Raw genomic sequence first — 21,059 nt, 5'->3', positions numbered from 1 at the left:
GGGTGTTGGGTCAGACAATAAAGATGGCTGAAATGGCACACAGAACAAAAGCAAAGCACGGCTGTAATCACTGGGGTCACTTAGCAGAACAAAAGGAAAAAGTGAAGACCAGGACCTTAACCAGCCTTTATTAGTTACAAAGGTTGTACTGTTAGCAGAGAAATTTTCACAACTGGGAACAAATTTCACTTAAGTGTACACGTATGTGCATACAACTATAGGTGTTTCTGCTCCAGAATCTGAGGCAGGAGAAAAGGTATTTTACAGGAACTTGGGGGGAGAACATTTGCTGTCCCCGGTTGACCCTAGTTTTTGGTCTTACATGGTCTAGTTTATCCATGGAGACACAGCACCCCCCTGTGGTCAGATTCCGGTCTTACAGCCCTATTGTTCGTCGAAGTTGAACATAAGGCAGTCCTGAAACCAAGACCTGCTTTGAATCTTGTTTTGCTCCTAAGGAATGTGAGAGTCTTTCAGACATTAGGGGCAGGTGAGGTGAGAGACAGCTCAAGAGAATGAGAAATCAGAACAGAATGAAAAAGGGCCTTACAGGTTCAGTTTGGAAAATCACGAAGGATTGTTCTTATGAGCTTCGGAATTGCATTTCGGCCAGTCCAACATATAGCACCACATATGTGACAATAGACTCACAGTGTTCTCTTACAGAGACCAAGGGTTTCTTGGGTAGTGTAGCACACTCTTCAAGGTTTGCTCAATGACAGAAAAACATTACCTAATATATGTTTCTCAGAACATAGCCCTGTCTTTGAGCAATATATGACACCAACAGAACAGTGACTTTACAGTAGGCAGAAGTAAAAGCATGGTTAGAAGAAAGGTCAGAGTGGGAAACAGAACTTTTGAGACGTAAGTCAGGAGTAGCCTGAAAAGAGGAATGATTTCTGACCCGAGGCTCAGGGTTTAGCTAGGATATGCGGTGCCCAGAGCAATATAGCTTAGTTTTACCAGATCTGTCTGCCCGCAGGTTCTCTCTCATAATGTTGAATTCATAGACGATATAGGGTACACTATGATATGACCATGGAGAGTCACCAAAAGCATGCGTGTGACACACACACACACACACACACACACACACACACACACACAGAAAACCTCCAAAACCCCAAACCATATTCTATAGCATCCTGACAGATTATCCCTGATACATAATCTATTTCTGCTTCCTCTTTGCTAATGGCAATGGGCATCTCCTCAGGTTGCCTAGGGTGTCTGTACACACTCCCACCCTTCTAAGCTCCAGCGCTGTCCTTTGTATCCAAAACCAGGGTCTATTTTCTGTTGTGAGGGAGGCAAGACACTCCACAACTTCCTCAGGGGAGGACCAAGAGGCACAGGTTACCCCACAGGATGAGTCACAACTTCTTTAGGGAAGACCAAGGCGCACAGGTTACCCCAGCAGAGTGAATCTGGGGTTTTAGCTCGTCCCTCTCTTTCTTTGGTACTGGAGATCAAACCCAAGTCCTCATGAGTACTAAGCAAGGGGCTGTCAAATGGTGATCTCTGCCTGAGGACCTGCTCTGCTCCAGTAAACTCTCTGAACTCTAGTTTCTCTCCCATTCATCACAAACGGTCTTCTTGTGATTGCAATGTGGAAACCAAACCAAACCAGTCCCCCAGCCTTAAAGCAGAGGCAGGAAAGGTCCCAGAAAGGTTACTTCAGACAACAGCTTATTGGTACCAGAAACATAAAGTCGGCTCTCTGAAGGACGTTGGTTGGAAGCCTAATTCTTGATTTTTCTTCTTAGGCATATATTGCCGAGACTGACATGATCTCGGAAGAGACAGAATGACTGGTCCCCTCCCCTGGGACAGGGCCAGCAGGTGTGGGCCTCCAAGAGTGTTGATGGCTGCTATGGGCGTAAGGCTTGTTTATATAATAATGTACATATTTTCACGTTCTTCCGAGGAATGTTCTTCCTGGTAATGTTAATGACTCCATGAAAATCAGAGACAGCATGAGTCCAGGAGGCAAAGGTGTGGCCGATGTCTCAGCCAAACGGTAAACACTGGGGCCTTCAGGACAGCCCTTAAGGCTGTGGAAAGGAACTCCAAAGATATGAGTTCAAAAATACATAATTTTTCAACTTTGCAAAAATGTAAGGAGGCAATATGAATTGTATAAGGGGCTTCACAGATCTAAAGGAACAGAGGCAGCTACACTGTGAGCAAGCCAGTTTGTCAGAAAGATACAAAGTCAGGCAGATTCCTGAGTTCTAGATCAGCCTGGGACAGAGGGAACTCAGGAGGTGGTGATTCCAGGGTGGGGTCCTACCCAGCCATTTTATTGCGTGTGTTGTGCTTGTTGTCTCTTCCTAAGAATCAAGGGGCTGAAGTCCCAGAATGCTGATTGGTGGGATGGTCCAGAGAGAACCTGGGATAAATAACTACTTAGAGAGATGACAGATTGTTCAGGATGCCTGTTAGCAACTAACCAGAGAAGGCTATCTGAAGAGAGAACATGGCTCTTGAAGAAAATTCTCTGGCTTTCTGATTTTGATCAGAAAACCCAAGCATTACTTGTAGAACTTTCCTAACGGGATTCCTGACTTGGTTGGAAAATTCAAGAATTTCTTGTAGCAGCTTTTCTGACTTTGGTCGAAAAAACCCATGAGCCATCCAGAGAGCTTTTAGAATTTTTTTACTAGCAGAGAGAGCTGTCTCAAGCTGAAAGAACGTAGGCCACCAGCATGGACCCACCATTTGACTTCACGTGGTTTGTTTTCCCTGCTCCCGGCCACCCCTTCTCTTGGAAGCCCTCTCCAAGCCGAGGCTGGTGCTTGTCAGAATAATATACAAAATATCCGAGGAAGTGTCTATAAGAGATGGGAAAGGTGACCTAGGGCATAAACAACAGTTCCTGGAAAGACATTCACACACTGAACATTCTGGCAGGCTGATTGACTGATTAGAACTTAAATGACTGTGGAGAAGTTGGAATGTTGCAGGTCTGGTGCTTAATTACAGTTTATTCTAGGCTATCTTTAGCCCCCTCCCCTCCCAAGTAGCCATTCATTACTCACCTTGACATCTTTCTATCAGGTAAAATCTTCTGGGATGAATTAATAGACCATTGGCTTTCGCTCACCCTGGATGTCAACAGGGTTAAGAATGTCATCAGACAGTAACTGAGGCCTTTGACGTTTTGATTTATGACTCTGTCCTGTCACTATTAAAACACACTGATTTCTGGCATGGTTTGGCACACCTTTAAACCCAGCACTTGGGAGGCAGAGGCAGGTGGATCTCTATGAGTTTGAGGTCAGCCTGGTCTACAGAGTGAGTCCCAGGATAGCCAAGGCTACATAGAGAGTCTCTGCGTCGAAACAAGAACCGAACCAAACCAAACCATCAACCAACCCAAAAGCAGCAACAAACTCCATGCGGATGTCACCATGGTGGAACTCGGAATGTGAGGTGACCTCAATCTTTTCTGGGACACAGCCACACCTATGTGGCCCCAGAGAAAACTCCCTCTGTATTTTACATCATCACAGGAAGACATGAAAATTGACACACACACACACACACACACACACACACACACACACACACACACACACACACTCCTGATTATTCCACCAGCCTGAATCACCTCTCCTCTTTGTCTTTAAGACTCATTGTTCTTCCTAGCCATCTTCTGTTACAGGCTCCCTCAGGCCGAGCAGGCAGAGCTGCCTCACTTCTTTCCCACCCTGGTTCTTATGCCTGCCCCTGTTCCCAGTGTTGCTTCAATTTGTGCCTTCTGAAAGCACGCAGACCTTCTCCTGGTCCAGACACTCTCTCCCTGGTGCTCTCCAGATGGGCCCACCCTCTAGCTTTATTGTCTGTTCTTGACACAAGATCCTTTACACTAAACACATGTCTGGCCCCGGTTGGTAAGAATTTGGGGAAAAAGAAGGGGAGGAAAGGAAAGGATTGGTGGCTCTGGAGCGGAGGCCAAAGGGGAATCCAGGATTTCTGGGATGGCACAAAGAATTCACGCCTCATCAGCCAGTTGAGGTAACAAACCCCACCTCCTCTGCCTCCAATGCTAATGGCACCAGCGATCCAGAAACATGGAGGGAGCCACGGCAGGCCAGGGCACTTCCGTATCAGGTTCCTTTCTTAGTTATACGAATTCCTGTGATGGGTACAGTTCTCTAGCTTCCACACAACTTATCCCGCCAGAGTTCTGGATGCCATGCAGGGGACAGATTTGTGTCCCCGCAGGCCAGGCCGACCCATCTTTATAGAGCACTAACAGCCATTTCTATCCCCAGGCTTCTGTTTGGCTTTACTTAGTAAGACGTTAGCACATCAGAGCAGGGAAATAAGATTATTCTAGCGCCTTCCTGGTTGGGCCTCCCTAGATGGAGGACACAGCTCTCGGGGCTGGTCCTTTCTAGTTTCTACGGGGAGCGTGCTATTACTCAGCTCAGGGGATTGCAGGCTTCTTGCTTTGTTTAAACCCTGCCCACACACATCTTACCGAATACCCTCCCATTCAGCTTCCTCAATTATGCCCCACACTCTGCTCCGCTCTGAGATTCTAACACAAATGAACGTTTGGAAGAGGAAGCACAAGGAAGAAGAGACTCTAGGCGAGCTTTTTAAAGTTATAGGAAAATGAGCTTTGAGGCCCCACTGGCTGAGAGATCAAGTTCCTTAACTTTTCTGGATGCCGGTTTTCCTAGGTTACTACCGGGATAATGGCACTGCTGGAGTTGTGCCAGCAAGGCAGTCTGTGTACAAACAGCAGTGCAGCACCTGTCACATCACAGGTGTTCTCTGTCAGAGCCCGTGCTATTGGCACACACCAGCCTCTCCCAGGGGCCTTACTCCAGTGCATCTAATGCTCACACACACAACGGGACAGACTGTGCTCTAGGGAAAATATTCCCCTCTTCTCTCTCCTATCATTGCCCACCTATTTGGTTTCCCATTGATCCCTGGTTGTGTGGAGACTGGATTTAGATTTCTTACTTTTCCAGGAGGGGAACATGGCAGAGAGAAGACTGAGACATGAATGAACTCAGGAGAGTTTTTCATGCAAAGACTGTTTGGGCCATCATATTGAAAATCACAAGAAAGGGCAAACTGGTGAGGGCTATTGAGCTGCAGAACCTGTTTGTCCTTCCCCAATTCTTCCTTACGTGAGATACTCCAACCAGGCGAGGGCAGAGGAGCCGTCCTCCTGTCTGTCCTTGATTCAGGGGTAGCTGGCTTCTGCACTATCTTTAGTAGCAGTTGGTCAGGGAGACAGAAGAAAAGTCACTAGGTGGTTACACCTCAGATAATCACACTAGGTATTTATCTGGCGCCGGTCCCCTTCTGCAAACACTGGTTTTTAATCCTTCAGCCCGTGGCAGCCAGAAAGAGAGAAGCTCAGAGGGTAGCAGTAGTGTCCCGGAGGCTACACAAGACTCAGTGTGAAAATAGAAACTCACTGGGGTTGACAGCAGACACTGAGAGTCGGGTGAAGTAGTTCATGAAGGAAAAATATCTCTCCCCTAGTTTCTGTTTCTAAACGTCCATCTTCCTCTAAATGCTGGTTTGCTTCTCAGCTATCATGGGTAAGGGAGTAAAAGGTTGTTGACATTTATTTTTAGCAGTCCTATGTTTGGAGGGGAAATGGCCTATAGCCACTAAAATGACTATGGTCCCAATTCTATTCCACCCCCTTTTCCTCTACCAGAGACAGGATTACAGTGAGATTGAAGGGAACAACGGGTAAAATGGGAATTTTATTACACACAATAACAAATCTGGAGTGATGGTCTTGATACCAATTTTCCAGTTAAATAGGCATGTAACCAAAACATTCTTTCTAAGTCCCAAGCAAGGACGGGATCTCACGTATATAAAATCTGGGTTAGTCTGTACCTAGTAAATGTTTAGTCTCACTGAAAATAATGTCTGAGGACTTAAGTTATTGAGGGAGTGTCCTCAGGAGAAGTTATCCTAGGTCTAACAGGGCAGTGAGGAATGTATCAGGCCCACAAAGCAATAAGGGCCATGAAGGCAAACCCGGCAGCCACACAGCCATACTTGGCCAGAGGGGCCTCAGGACAAGCCAGCTCCCGGGGCAAAATTTCTAGGAAGGTGACATATAAAAACGTGCCAGCTGCTATGCCCTCTAATATCGCCTGGGCTAATTCCTGTGCTTGTCCTGAGGCTCCACCAGCCACGGTCAGCCCTAGGGCTAGGCCCACAGGAGACATGAGAGCTAAGGACAGTATGCAGAACGTGGCCCATCGTGGTCCAGTGCCGATCTTCACCAGCCTCAGGCCCACGCTGAACACCACAAGCCCCTTATGAGCCAGCACAGCAACGCAGAGCTGTACAGTAGCTGCCACGGTTGCCTGCAGTCCCACAGCTAGACCTTCGAATACGGAATGAAAGGACAGCGAGAGCAGAAGGATGAGGGCGCGGAGGGGACCCCGTGAGGGTGAGGGTATGGGTGGATGCTTGTGGAATCCGAAGGCATGAGTCCCTCCCCATTCCTCCTCCTGTACTGTCGATCCTCCAGCAGCACCGTGACAGCACTGCAAGGCCAGCGACTCCAAAAGGAAGACAAAGAAAAAGCCCAGGGAGATGACAAGTTCTCCGTAGGGGTACTCCACCTAGGAACAGAGAGAGGAACCATAAGCCAGGGCGGAAGGAGACAATACACGGAATGGACACGGGACCAGGAGAGGAGAATGGAAAAAAATGGCAAAAGGACAAAAAGGCGCACGGAGCCCGAGAGTAGACGTACAGAGGAGAGAGAGACCCAGGGGGCTGAGGGCAGCCGGTCAGAGTGTCTTAGGTAGGAAGGGTGGAGTCAACCAAGAGCCTTTTCTGAGGTCCACGAACAAAGGATTAGGCCCGGCACTGGCTTTCTCTAAATTATTTGATCTGAGAGAAGAGAGTCCCGGTATCCTTCACTTATCAAAGGGGGCATGAAAAGTCCAGGCTCTCCTCACTCTCCAGACAGGGGCTAATAGTAGATACTTACGTAACTGGCAGCAGCATCACGAGAAGAATTCCCCTTACTTCCTGTACTATTCTAGGAAGGCAGAAACAGAAATTAGACTGAGTCTGAGGCAGCTCTAGTCCTTGTCCTGCCTGCCCTTTCAAGCACCAAGCTTTCCTTGGATGCTCACCCCGACCACCGCTCCCATTCCTACCCAACAGCTGCTGTCCCACCCGTGGGCTGTGCTTATCTAAGCGGTCCCGATGTCTCTAGCTTCTGTCTATCAGCCCGGCTCCATAACCCTGACACTTGATTTCTGTGCTACCCACCTGCACCACGAATTTCTGAATTTCTGACTCAATTCCCTCCAGGGCTTCAGCAGTCATATGCATCAACCCTGCTCCCAGGAAGACACCGGCAGAGGTGCAGCCCAGGAGGCTGAGAACCCTGTGGTGGTGACCTAATAAAAGAGCCGGGGTTATTCTCCAGCTAGCGACGAGGTCAATGGGAATGAATGAAGAGCAACAGACAGCGCTCCCCGCCGTCTTTGGAGGGATGTGAGAGAACCAGAGCCAGATGTTAGGAGAGGTCTGAGGTAAGACAGTGTGAGGGACAGAGTCAGTGGGGGCTATACCTGTTGCTGCATCCGTCTGGAACCATTTGACGTAGATGGGAGTAAGACCACAGCCCAGTGTGAAAACCAGGAGGGCAAGCACACAGCCAATTTTAACTCCTGGTAGCACCTCCATCTCTGGGGTGTAGGGTAAGCAGAGACCTCAGAAAGGCGAAAGCAGCGAGGAACGGTTGAAGCAGCCAAAGTGGAGTATTCCCTTGCGTGAATTTCAGGACTGTTGCTAACCCTCTTGTCCCTGCACTGTCTGGGTTTACACAGCCCTCAGCCGCATAGCTGACGAGGGCTCAGCCCCAGCCACCAACCCTCCCACTATCTGGAGGCCCCTCCCCTGCCTCACACCTTCCTGAGCTTCCAAACCAGAAACTCCAGACTCCCTGCCAGGTACAGCTCAGAGAAGTTTTCTCTTCTATGCTGTGACTAATCCAAGCGCTCTGAGGACTCTTAGTTCATGTCTGGGGTTGATCTGACCTCAAGTGTAACAACCTATGGTAGTTAGGTCCCAGTTATGTTAATTTGGTCCTGCCATGGTCAGGACATTTAATATAAGCCTTCCATAGGCTTGCTCTACCCCATCCTAAGTCTTACAGGTTGCTCTGCTGATACTTGAACTGAACCCTTTCAGAGAGGATTTGGGGCCACCTGAGGGTAAAGGGGGTGGAGTTGCTACTCTTCTGTGTGAATTAGCAAGCAAAGAGAGTCCCCTTTCCTCTAACTCTAGAAAAATAGCTCCAGGCATGGAAATTCCCAGGGATCTGTTCTCTTTCTCTCTCTCTCTCTCTCTCTCTCTCTCTCTCTCTCTCTCTCCCTCCCTCCCTCCTTCCCTCTCTCCCCCTCCCTCCCTCCCTCCCTCCCTCTCTCCCCCTCCCCCTCCCTCCCTCTCTCTCTCTCTCTCCCTCCCTCTCTCCCCCTCCCTCTCTCTCTCTCTCCCTACTGTTACAACATGGATACTGTCACTTTTTTTTTTTTTTTGACCCAGGGTCTCACTGTGTAGCCCTGGCCAGCCTGGAACTATGTAGACCAGGCTAGCCTTGATAAACTGAGATTTACCTGCCTCTGCTTCTCCAAAGCCTTGGGCTACTATGCCCCACCTGTCACTTCTGTTTCTGTGATGAAGCCCTCCCCATATCCCCCAGTGAAATCAGTCAATTGCTTTTTTCTCTTATATAAAAACTTAAAACACTTTTTTTTTATCTTTAAAGTTTGAGGAAACCCACAAACTTCAAACAAACAACACATTCTTTGTTTTAGTCAAGGTAAGCTCTGCCATGTCCCTGTTGACATCTAGTCCTAGAATTATCAACTGTTAATCTTGTCACTTTCATCATACAAGAAAATTTACAAGCTTTACGTGCTGGACCTCACGTGCTGGACCTCAGATTGCTGGACCTGAATGGTCTACCAGATGTCCCTCAGTGCCAAGAGATCTAAAAGCCTTGACCTTTATCAAAGCCTGTGATATTATCTGCTTGCCCCCAGCCCTCTTCCGTGCCTTCCCTTATAGCTCGGAATTATGCTTGCTGTGCAGGGGCAGACTTGAGGTACCCTTGCCTCACTGGTAGGTAGCCTCTTGTTTTGGGGCTTAACGTTTCTTGTTGTGAACTGGGGTTGTTCTAGCATGGAAACAGGAAATGGAAACAAACCAAACAAACAGAAGTGTCTGACTAGATTAACCTTGAGGGAAATATGAGGCAAACTCCAGGGAAAGAAACCAGTAAAGGAGTCGGCTAACTGCTAGTTCCCTCTCAGGAGGCCCGCATGACCAGTGGGTGAGCCCTGCTGAGTCTCTCACAGGGCCAGTGTGTCTTTCCCCACCATCCTCCATGTCTTTCAAGGAAGTGTCTCTTTGAAGCAGTGAGGTCTCTCTACACTGACATTGCACTCTCTTCATTACAGACAGGCCAGGACAACCGACCCCGTATCTTTAAGCAGTCATAAAATCCACCTCTGTTCTTTAAAAACATTTATTATTAAAATTTCAAACAAATACAAGCACAGGGGTACCAGAGCTGTCTTCCTGGACCAGGTAGCTTTGCCCTTGGCAGGTGTGACGGAGGAATATCCTTGTCAACTCTCAGGGGGCTCTTCAGCCGGGGACGGAGGAGGAAACTCGGATGGAGAGATCACAGGTAAAAGGTCTCCCCAGGAGCTGACGCGGGCACAGCGATATAAATCCCTGCGGCGTGAGAGAGAGAGAGGTGTTCAGTGGGCTGCGGGCTCTTGCTACACTCACTCAGATGGCCGTATCTCCTCTACCTGCCGTGCCGACGGGCTGTGACCACAGCGTGCTGCATGTGCCCATCTGGACAACAGAGGTGACAATGCACATGGCGAGGCCGTTTAAGAACAGGCTGCGTGATTCGGGGCCAGCGGTTAGCTTCCTTTGGAGAACCCCTGGCAAGGATTACCATGGAGAACGTTTCCTCCTTTGGTTTCTTATTCTACAAGAAGAATATGGAGCTGTTCAGAGGGAATGAACCATAGCTCCCTTCCCTCTGCATGCCTGAAGTCCTCCCTCATACTATAAGTCACACAGAGCTCCAGGTTATTCTGTTCGCCTAGGTTAGGCCATCTCACCTGCACAGCACTCCAGGGATACATACCCAGTGAAAGGGGATAGGCTGATAGGCCTGGGAGAAGCTACAGGCCAGGGACTTGGCGGCGTTCAGCTGAGGACAAGGAAGTTCATGGGGACACTGCAAACACATGTAAGATCCATCAGTAATGTAACAGGCTGGGGAGAAGGCTCATCTGGATCTGACCCCCTCAAATTCCAGAGGAAGGAAAGAGCAGATTCTTGAAAGCTGTCTAACCTCCACATGGCTCACATGTACCCCCATACACCTCATGCACCAGCGAAAAGTAAAATTAAATACATTTAAAGTCAAGAGGGGTCAGGAGGGAGGGAGCAAGGGGGACAAGGGGCTGGGAAGGCAGAGGGAACCATTGGAGGGGGTGTAGAGTGCTCTTCACGGACTACAATGAAGCCTGGATCTGGGCAGCAGGACAGGGGGAAGCAGTACTTACTGGGGCAAAGACAAAGCTAGGTCGCAGGTCCAGGGGCGACTTCTCTTTGTCCTGAAATCAAGAAGTGCTGCTGAACCCTGATCTGTCTTCACAGTCCACCCTCTGCGGCTGGCGAACTGAAGCCGCCTCACAGTAATTCCAATATTGACAAACCGTGTTCACTGAGGTAAGCTGACACACGGACCTACTCTTTCATCAGCAGCCTCCAGCCGAAACACTCTCACTCTGGCACAACTACATTTAGGATTCCATATTGGCTCACACTGATTCCCTGAGACAAGGTTCACCAACACCTTCAGTCAGGAGTCAGCAAAGTAGTTTTTAAGTCATCCAGAGAGCAAGCAACACCTGTTTCTAAGGTGCTCCGCGCTGCGGCCTGCTGTGTGAAAGTTATCCCATTCACGAACATGTACAGCTCCTAAGGCAACAGGTTCTGGGCTGCATTTGACCCAGAAACCCTCATTTGCCAACCACTTGCTGAATCATGACTTTGTGTGTCTCATCCTTGAGTCATCAGTGTAAGTGGGTGACAGTCGCCAGCTCGCCAGGGAGTAAGAGTAACTTATGTCAGAAAGGTAAGGACTGAACACAAGGGACCTTACCCCGAGGATCAGGTTCCTGGCGTCCATGAGAAGTCGGTGCCCAGCTTTTGTTCCGTTCTCCACCAATACCTGTTTAAAAAGACAGAAAATAAGCAGCCACTCGGCATCCCATGAAACAGCTGTCAGTCGGTCGGGGCACTGGCAGAGGGAAGGGGGCACTGTGTGAAAGGGGGACGGATACCCTAAGGAAGCGCACACATCTATAAAGGGAAAGACACTAGATGATGACGAGAGGAAAAGGCACAGGACCACAAAGACGCTTTAAAAACATGTGGCGGAGGGATTTCAACTCACCAGAAAATGGCTTGTCTTACGCCACAAGTTCTGAAGTACCTCAGTGCGATCGGCCCTGCTGGGTAGTTCACTGAGGGCGAAGGCTGATACTACTACGTCAAACTGGACCTGAGGACCAAGACGAGGGACACTCAGACCTGATATCCCCCTATCCAAAAGTACAGCAAAGTCCTGGCCTCTAAATCCTCCTGACCCCGGTGTCTTATTACGTAACCGTGCTGGACCTGAACTCCCAGCAATCCTCCTGACTCATCTCCCGAGTGATGCGATTACAGCTGTGCACGTGAGTTTTAAATGTCTTCTATTGCTTCTTTTATCTTCTAACACAGAAGGGTTTAGCGGCTGAGGCCATAGCTGTCTGTCTGTCACAGTGTATCTGACAACAGCCTACTTGCTACTTGCCTTGGGTGACACAGGTAGAAACTGTCTGAAAAAGACACCTGGGATACAGGGCTTCCCTGATTCTGAACCACCTATGGAAGAAAGACGGAAGCCAAGAGTGAACACGGACTTTACAGCCACAAGTTCAGACTCCATTAAGAGACATGCCTGGGACGAGAGGTGCAGGGCTGGAAGGGAGTATCACTAAAAACGGGCGATCTACAGACGCCTTCCAACCGCGGTGCGGTCCCACAAAGGACTCTAGCACTGTTCCACTATAGCAATGCAAGGAAACCTGGTTGTCTTAATTAACGGTGTTCTCAGTGTCCCAATGAAACACTTCCCTCTCCCCCCTTAGCTTTGGAAAGTCCTGGGTTACAGCTTGGCTCACCTTTAAGGAGCTTTTCAGCTAGACCCAACATGGCAGCTGAACGGTCCACACAGACGTATTCACGCAGGCTCTGGCCCCAAGTACTATGAGCAGCCCTGAGGCGGGCAAGGTGAAAAACACCAGTTCTTATGTCAGACTCATTCCTCCAAGAGTCCCGCTTGTCCTCAACCCTACCCTCGGGAATCATGGCGTTACAACAGATCATCTGACCATCTAACCTCTGTGGAATCATGGCTTTACATTAAAACAGATTATCTAACAGTATGACTTTACTTCCTGAAGGGATTTACAACTTCTGAAATAGAAGGGCGATGATTCAAAAACTGATCTGTAGACATAAAGATTCTGATGGTATATAAAAAAAGTCCATTCCTTCCGCTAAATTTCTTTCTCCTTTAACTCAAGTACTGAACCTTTTTCCTGTGCTCCTTCTGACCTTAACCCAAATGCCGCCTTCTAATCTGAGGGCAGCGACAGTTTTAGGTGCAACTGTTTTGTTCTTGTAGTATCCCAGTTTCCTGACACTGAGGTGGAATATGAAATCTGACTCATAGGGCAGGAGTTCTCAGCCTTCCTGATGCTTCGACTCTTTAATGTAGTTCCTCACATTGTGGTGACACCCCGCCCCCGAACCATAACATTATTCTCGTGGCTACTTTAGAACTGTAATTTTGCTACTGTTATGAATCACAGTGGAAATATCCGATATGCAGGGTATCTGTTATGCAACCCCCGTGAAAGGGTAGTCAAACTGCCAAAGGGGGTTGCGACCCACAGGTTGAGAACTACTGCTCTAGAGTTAGACCTGATAGGGCTAAGGGTTAACAAAGTTATTTACCAGGCAACAGAACCAGTGCCAGACCCGAAGTCCATCAACGTCTGTGGCTGGAACTCTGGGATTCGAGCCTGGATCTGAAGGAGACACAGAATAGCAATCAGGGCTTTAGCGACTATCAGGGAACTGTGACAGAGGAGAGAGATGAACGCACTTGTGAGATTCGCTAAAACATACTCTCGGTTAGGAAACACCTGGGTGATTCTAACCTTTGTTGGGCCGCAGGATTTTTTTTTTCCAAAGGATAAATAGAACCATTAATGTGTCTAAGAACTCCTACCACAGAAGACTAATTTACAGAAAACAAAATCAATGATAAAGGGGGTCAGGTTGGATGCGGAGAGATTTTTTACCTCATGGAATGCCCTGAAAACTGCAGCAAAACCACCGTCCAATCTTGCTGCCATATAGATCAGGCTCAGTTCTTCATTGTAGCTGCCATAATAATAATAATAATAATAATAATAATAATAATAATAATAATAACAACAACAACAACAACAACAACAACAACAACAACAACAACAATAATAATAATGTCAGATTGTCAATCCTCCCTAGGAAATAACCCAGCCCCAGATACCCTCTAAAGTTTATGAAACAAAGTACATGTCAAGGACTCTTCCGGTCAGTCCTTTCACCTTCTAGTACAGAAGATTTCAGACAGTTTTCTCAAACAGAGAGGTGATGGGCTCTTCAGTTCTGCTCAAAACATGTCTTCTTTGTACCCTTCCTGTAAGTCCTTACCTGAGTTCCTGCCAGTGGTAGGTAGTTTTGCGCAGGGCGTGCAGTACCGCCTCACGAAGTTTTTCCTCTGTCTGAGTTGAGTCTGGGGCGAAAAGGACTGGAGGTGAGGACCTCTGAGAATCGCTCAGATCCCATGTGGTGCACACCTCCCTGCCCCAAGAAAATGCTCAAAGTCTGAGAAAGAGGCCAAAACTTCAGGGAAGCGTGGTAAGACTGAGGGCCACCACCGTCAGAGTGTATCCAACAGTATCTGGCCTACGCAGTACCTACCTAATAGTATCCGGACTGCTAAAATACTAGTTTAGCCAACTTAACCCTTCCGAGTTTTGCTTCACAGCAGGCAGAAGCCTGATAAAAATGAAAACATTCTTTATATTCATTTATCGTGTGAGTAGAGGTCTGGTTCGGTTCTCACGTCCACCCACTTGGCAGAGAAGGTCATCGTCAGGTTTGGTGGCGAGTGCTTTTCCACTCTGTATCACCTCTCTTGCCCATGTGGTAAAAATTTAAAAGCTACGATAAGGGCGCCTTTATGGACTTTTCCGCCCCTTATACTTAGGAGTGAGACATCTTCAATTATTACTATAGAAAGAGGCTTGAAAATCCAAGTCTCGTGACTGTGTGGAGATCTGTACCACTGGGCAAAGTACTACAAACACCTACTGTGGTGGTTTGAATGAGAATGGCCCCGATTTGGTCCCCATTGGCTAGTGGATTGGAATACTCGGTCACTAGGGAGTGGCACTATTTGAAAGAATTAGGAGGTGGGCTTTGAGGTTTCAAAAGGCCATGGCAAGGGCAAACCTACAGATCCTGTAGAACTCTCAGTTCCTTCTCCAGCACCACGTCTGCCTGCGTGCTGTCACACCAACAATGGACTAAACCTCTGAAACTGTAAGCCAGCCCCAGTCAAACGCTTTCTTTTTTTTTTCCGGGGCTGGGGACCGAACCCAGGGCCTTGCGCTTCCTAGGTAAGAGCTCTACCACTGAGCTAAATCCCCAGCCCCACGCTTTCTTTTCTAAGAGTTGCCGTGATGGTTCTTCAACAACAGAACACGGGCTGGAGAGATGGCTCAGCGGTTAAGAGCACTGACTCTTCTTCCAGAGGTCCTGAGTTCAAATCTCAGCCACCACATGGTGTCTCACAACCATCTGTAATGGAATCTGGTGCCCTCTTCTGGTGTGTCTGAAGACAGCTTCAGTATACTCATATATAATAAATAAATATTAAAACAAACAAAAAACCAGAACACTAAGACACTACCCTTAACCAAGTACTGTGAGGAGTGCAGGGAGTACAGGGTTAGTAAAGGGCAAATTTGCAATAAGAAGTTCATAGTCTTAAAAATTAATCTGAAATGTAATCATTTTCTATCCCTGAAGTGGGTTTCGCACTTACTGGACAGCCATATGGCCTTTAGTCGCCGGACTCAAAATATAGTGGTAATCTATTTGACTTGCAGAGGTGGGGGAAAAAAAATCAAGAAAATCCAAAGACCTAAACTTCTGACCTTTCCCGAATCTCTTTCCCCAACCTGTGGCTCTATCTGCCTTCTAGGAGGGCATCATTTAGTAGGGCTGTTACTACAGCATCAAATAAGAAACGGCAGCATTCATCTGAGAGATTTAAATTAGTCCTTATTCCTAACTTCTCATTGACATTTCTATCTGGTTTACTTTTAGCCTTAAGCCCCTACCTTGTTTTTCCAGAAATTTCTTCTCAAGATAGGCGGCCCGTCTTTGCAACTCCTCCGGCTCTACTGGTAAATGTCGGCTCCAGAGATAGTTGGTGAGTGCTTGCACCTGCTTCTCTACACTGCGCTTGGGTCTCTCTGCGGTCACAGATAGAAAGAGTCACCGCATCGTGCTGACCTCGTTTTGTTTTCCTGGTTTCCCCTTCCCGCAGTTTCTCACCAAGAAGCAGTAACTGCGCGGCGTCAGTCAGTGCTTGCGGCAGATGTACGTGCGGAAGATGCAGGATGCCCGGATGCTTGCGATGGGGCTTCTTCCCCAGGAAATCGGACCTGTTGTCTACCTGGGACACACCGGGCACAAGGGCAGCGAATGCCTGCAGACAGCGAAAGAAACAGAAAAGTTGCAGGTGCTTGCTGTCCGAGGCATCGCCGAGGTCGCTGCTCCTCCGAGAGATGTCTCTGGAAACCCAGTTCTCCGCCAGCAGAGGAAGATGCACTTACTCGGGACTGGGGTCCTCGAAGGCTGCGGCACGATCTGCAGAACAGCAGCAGAAATCTCGATGCCCTGGCGGTGGCCATGGCTGCAGGACACACCGGAAACGGAAGTCCACGTGCCTGTGACCCTCAGCCCAAGCTGCTAAGAGCATCTTCCGTGGAACTTCGACCCGGACGGTATCTACTAATGAAAAGAGGAGAGTTTTTGCTAGCAGCCAATAAGCAACCTCTATGTACCTCTCTGCGACGGAAGCTGTATGTGGGAGGGGCTTAGTCTCCAGAAGGGGCGTGACCTCAGTGCTGCGCGTATCTTGGAGCCGGGCCAACCGGACTAGGGCTGGAGCGTGTTTTGTGAGGGGTTGGGGAGGGAGCAGTCTCACTGGGGGTGGAGATGGGGTAGAGGGCTGGGGGGTGGTGGTGGTGGCAGGGTGTGAGGGTTGGGAGAGCGGGGGTAGGGCTGGGCCAGGGGTGTGTGGGCTAAGCTGGGCTGGGCGGGGGGGCTGGGCTGGGTTGGGGGGGTCTGGGCTGGGCGGGGGTGGGGACCAGCGGAGCAGTGGCCGACGTAGGGCGGGGGCAAGAGTGAAGCTGAGCGTAGGGTAGGCAGGTGAAAAGCAAAGTGTTGTTGACTTTCTTTGTTTTCGCTTGGTGCTGTAGAATTCTGAGCCTTGGCTAGTTTCCCTTTATGAAACCGGACAATACCAATAACAAAAGTCAGACCAACGGTAATGAGAGCTAGTAATTATTATAGCTTGCAGTTTAATAAATATAAAACTTTTTTTTTACACTTGTTAGCTGTCGTCTGCGAAATTGCTCCAGGTTTTCCGTTAAGAGCTTCCGCATAGTACACCGAATTCCCACAATCCTGTCTCCACAAACCTCTGTTGCCGACTTTATTAATTTTTCCCGTGGTTAATTTACCCAAGTTCATGAACATATTAGGTGACAGCTAGGGAATTGAAAATCCGAGTTAAACCTTTAAACAATGCACCAAATTGGGTAGTGTTGGTCCTTGAAATACAAATGGAGAATTTAATGCTAAATGTTCCGAAGGGTTAACTGATGGCATTAAAAAAAAATGCCTTTTTGTAAATCCTCGGGTCCTGGCAGCAGTGGTTTACCTAGCTGTGGTTTCGTACTTAGCCTCCTGGGGGCAGAAGTCTGCTGACAGGACAAAGAGTAATCTACAGTCTTCAGTCCAAATGGAATAATTACAGGACCACATATGGGCAACTGTATGAGCTGGATACTTAGATGACTGGTTTGCATGTGGGTAGTAGAGGTTTGATTTTATCAAACGAGTCTCTGGAGACTAGCTGGAGTGTGCATGACAGCTGTGGAAAATGTGCTACCTACTGCAGTCTTTTGCAAGTCCCCCTCACCCCCCCCCCCGCCCCCTACCCCCTCATCCCTATCCTTTCCCCTGCCGCACCCCAGCCTACACCAGGCCGGCCTAGAACTACAGAGACCCACCAACCTCTGCCACCCAAGTGCTGAGTTTAAAGGCCTATGCCACCAATGCCCAGCCTATGTTTTGCAGTTTTTATACTTTACTTTTTGTTTCATGTTAAATTACTGGCTTGTGGGGTTGGGGATTTAGCTCAGTGGTAGAGCACTTCCGTAGCAAGTGCAAGGCCCTGGGTTCGGTCCCCAGCTTCAAAAACAAAGAAAAAAAAAATTACTGGCTTGTGCTGAAACAGTAAGATATCACTGCCACTTACAGGTCTACCCTGATAGAAGATGGATTGGGTTGGTTTTGTCGTTGTAGTCGTAGGCAGGTGTCAGAACATAGGATATGGAGAACCTTCTGGGGTCTGGCATTTGGTAGTGAGATTCTAGAGCAGTGACAGTGGATGCCTTTAAAGTATTGTCGTAATGATCCAATATGATGATGTCTGGGTCAAAGTAAACCTTCAATGAACCTATGTTGCTATTTTTATATGTACTCTTGGGATTCGAAGAGACATGACTATATATTTAAGTTGATATTCTTCATCCATATCATTAAAAAAAAAAAACCAGACAAGAAAGAGCAGCAGTTTGGGGGCCAAGTGAGACTGAGCACTGGGGAATGGGATGAGGTCAGAGACTTGCTGGTGTCTGTGAAGGACATTCCTCTTTTCCCTGTCAAACTGATAATAGACATGTGCCTTCCTTTTTCCTGCTAATGACCTAGTAGGCGATATCAAGTAACTCACAGAGATCTGAAAGCTTCCGCCTCCCGAGTTCCTCCAAGTGCTGGAATTACTGGCACTTTAAGTTTGGTTGTCAACCTAGCCTTGAAGGACTGAGCCGTGTCTCTCTCTCTAGCCCTAAAGGCAATTTAATGACTAAGATTTCATATCAAGAAAATGGAGCCTGCTGGGGAGAGCTTGGCTACCTAGGTGCTATATAGATTATGTGCTTACTGCTTATGCTAGGGTGTTTTTTTTTTTTTTTGTTTTTTGGTTTTTTGGTTTTTTGTTTGTTTATTTTGTTTTTGACTTGACAGAGCTTGACCCAAGCTAGGATCATTTTAGAAGAGGGAACCTTGGCTGAAAAAAAATGTCCCTATAATAGAGTGCCAAGGCTGGGGGAGTATTTCTTTTTTTTTGGTTCTTTTTTTTTTTTTTTCCAGAGCTGGGGACCGAACCCAGGGCCTTGCGCTTCCTAGGCAAGCGCTCTACCACTGAGCTAAATCCCCAACCCCGAGTATTTCTTAACTAATGGTTTATGACACCACTGTGGTTGGTGTCACCCTTAAGCACTCTATGCTTAAGTAGTCTATGGCTTCTGTTTCACTTCCCACATTCGGGTTCCTGCCTTGACTTCCCTCTGGGATGGGCTGCCATCTTCGAGGTAAAATAAACCATCTCCTCCCCAAGTTTCATTGGTTATGGCTTTCATCACAGCAGCGGAAAGCTGGGCTAAGACAGTGCTGTTCTGCAGAACTCTGACAGGGCTCTACCAAGGTTGGGGGGAAGCTCTTCCTGTAGCTACAGGTTTGAACGGGAGATGTTTTGCTTAAAGCAAAAGACTGGTATTCAGTTCTGAGCACTCACATAAGACAGCTTACCACCGCTTGTAACTCCGTGCCCAGGGGTCCAATGTCTCTCACCTCTCCGGGCATCTGAACTCATATGGGCACATTGCCTCCTCTCATATAATTAAAATAAAACAAATCTTAAAAAAAAAAAAGAAAAGGAAATTTGGTTTTAGCCCTCGAAAGTTGTTGGGAAATAATTACTGTGTTGTTAAGACCAAGCATACAGAAAAGAGTATGGGAAACTGCTCAGCCTGACTGGTGAGGCAATGCAGCTAAACACGAGGGTGCAGGAACATTGCCCTGCACTGTGAGCAGGGGTGAGCTTCTCATGGAGCTGTTTGGGTTATAACCAGAGCCAAAGGGGTGCCCATGCTCCTTTGATCCACTGGTTCCAATTCTGTCCGGTCTACATCCTTCCCTGTGGTAGACTGGCAGATAGGAGTTGCATTCCATTGCCCCTTGGTACCACAAAGGACCTCTGCTCTCTCTGAGACCCTGAAACAGAGATGGCTGCTCCAATAAGAAAGACTGGCAGGCGTCTGGAGCCCAAAGCCTGAGACAGAAGTTCGTCCACGGCCTTTCTATCTGACAAGGCCCCTGATGGGGCAGGAGTGGCTTTCAGAAGGACTGTGGACATGACTGATAATTTGAGAATTACAAATCCAACAGAATTATTTTTATAAAGGGTTTTTAAAAAGTTTTGGAGAAGGAAGGGCAGTTCTGCCACACCAAAGGAGGACATAGAGTTTGTTTTTATATTTAAATGTCCTCTGAAAATTGAAAAACTGAAGAACGTTACAGTTGTCCTATTGTCACAAGGCTTCCAGGTGAAGAGGAGTATGTTTAAAAAAAGTGCTTGCTGGTCAGATGGTGGTGGTGTACGCTGTTAAAACCAGCACTCTGGAGGCAGAGGCAGGCAGACTTCTGAGTTCAAGGCCAGCCTGGTCTACAGAGTAAGTCCCAGGACAGCCAGGGCTACACAGAGAAACCCTGTCTCAAAATAAAATGAAATATACAATAAAATAATAAAATAAAATAGTGCTTGCTTAGAGAGAAGAGCCACATGGACATCAAACAGGGATCTTGGAGGTGGGAGAGCTCACAATAGCACTGCCACCACTCTGCCATGTGGCAAGAGGCCGGAAGACGAGGAAGACATCTGCTTTAAGGACCGAGACAGCCTTTTTCCATGAACCATCCTCATTTCTTCTAGAAAAGAAGTGCATAGCTGCGATACTTACGGACCAGCATGGATACTTACAGATCACATGAGTTTTTGCATTAATTTTTGAGATGGGGAAAATAATAACCCCTTTTGACCTTTTGTCGGATCAGGTTGGGACCTTTCTTAATTATAAAAGAAACTCTGAATCCTAGAAAAAGGAGGCCAGGCAGGGATGAGTAGGCCATCTCAAAGAGCTAAATAGCGCTAACAGACTGGCCAGGGAGAGTGATTGGCGCTGGTGCACAAAGACCTGCAAAGTGATAAGGATTAGATGATGTCATGATTGAATCCTGATGGCTTGCTTTATTTTATTTTATTTTATTTTGAGACAGGGTTTCTCTGTGTAGCCCTGGTTGTCCTTGAACTCACTCTGTAAAACAGTCTGCCCTTGAATTTAGAGATCCACCTTCCTCTGCCTCAGGAGTCTGCTAGCAAGATGGCTACCACCAGATATGGTCCCTCAGCTTTGGAGCCCCCCAAACTGTGAGTTAAATTAAATCTACCTAGTCTGTGGTATTGCGTTATTAGCAACAGAAAACAAACAGTAAATGAGGCATTTTCCCCTATGACCCATGAGGAAAGCCAGGATTAGGGAGCAGAGACAGTTCTATAGAGAACCTCAGTGCCAGGGTTACTTATTTCCCTCACGTGACAGGCATGTGTGTCTGACTCACCCCTGGATTGCTAGGTTTCAGCACTGCTATCTCCCACACACCACGGGAGAACTCACACAACCACTGGATTCAGTTTCATCTCC

General features: G+C 47.8%; 2 protein-coding genes across 4 annotated transcripts; both read right to left on the bottom strand.

Annotated features, from left to right (window-relative positions):
- Positions 1 to 5,718: 5,718 nt before the first annotated feature.
- Slc39a2 (solute carrier family 39 member 2) lies at positions 5,719 to 8,369 on the bottom strand. 2 transcript variants are annotated; one of them, NM_001107260.1, is made up of 4 exons: positions 7,593 to 7,831; positions 7,288 to 7,418; positions 7,001 to 7,051; positions 5,719 to 6,626 (listed from the first exon to the last, which is right to left on the bottom strand). In NM_001107260.1, the coding sequence occupies exons 1-4, from the start codon at positions 7,705 to 7,707 to the stop codon at positions 5,994 to 5,996; spliced, it is 930 nt and encodes a 309-aa protein (NP_001100730.1). In that variant the 5' UTR covers positions 7,708 to 7,831; the 3' UTR covers positions 5,719 to 5,993. The 2 variants fall into 2 exon arrangements, with proteins under 2 accessions (NP_001100730.1, XP_063130292.1); XM_063274222.1 differs by having other exon boundaries at positions 6,539 to 6,626; positions 7,001 to 7,046; positions 7,593 to 8,369.
- Positions 8,370 to 9,537: 1,168 nt separating this feature from the next.
- On the bottom strand, positions 9,538 to 16,217 carry Mettl17 (methyltransferase like 17). Of its 2 annotated transcripts, NM_001427254.1 has the most exons (14): positions 16,062 to 16,157; positions 15,781 to 15,934; positions 15,564 to 15,698; positions 13,867 to 13,948; positions 13,473 to 13,554; positions 13,123 to 13,196; positions 12,285 to 12,379; positions 11,915 to 11,985; positions 11,513 to 11,620; positions 11,219 to 11,287; positions 10,617 to 10,667; positions 10,193 to 10,285; positions 9,846 to 10,030; positions 9,538 to 9,765 (listed from the first exon to the last, which is right to left on the bottom strand). In NM_001427254.1, the coding sequence occupies exons 1-14, from the start codon at positions 16,137 to 16,139 to the stop codon at positions 9,657 to 9,659; spliced, it is 1,386 nt and encodes a 461-aa protein (NP_001414183.1). In that variant the 5' UTR covers positions 16,140 to 16,157; the 3' UTR covers positions 9,538 to 9,656. The 2 variants fall into 2 exon arrangements, 1 of the variants encoding a protein (NP_001414183.1); XR_005493934.2 differs by lacking the exons at positions 9,538 to 9,765; positions 9,846 to 10,030; positions 10,193 to 10,285; positions 10,617 to 10,667; positions 11,915 to 11,985 and having other exon boundaries at positions 11,258 to 11,287; positions 16,062 to 16,217.
- Positions 16,218 to 21,059: the final 4,842 nt, after the last annotated feature.

Source organism: Rattus norvegicus, chromosome 15 (assembly GCF_036323735.1).
Source record: "Rattus norvegicus strain BN/NHsdMcwi chromosome 15, GRCr8, whole genome shotgun sequence".
In the NCBI taxonomy this organism is placed as follows: domain Eukaryota; kingdom Metazoa; phylum Chordata; class Mammalia; order Rodentia; family Muridae; genus Rattus; species Rattus norvegicus.
Note: the sequence above shows the minus strand (reverse complement) of the source record. Positions and strands in the feature narration are given on the sequence as shown.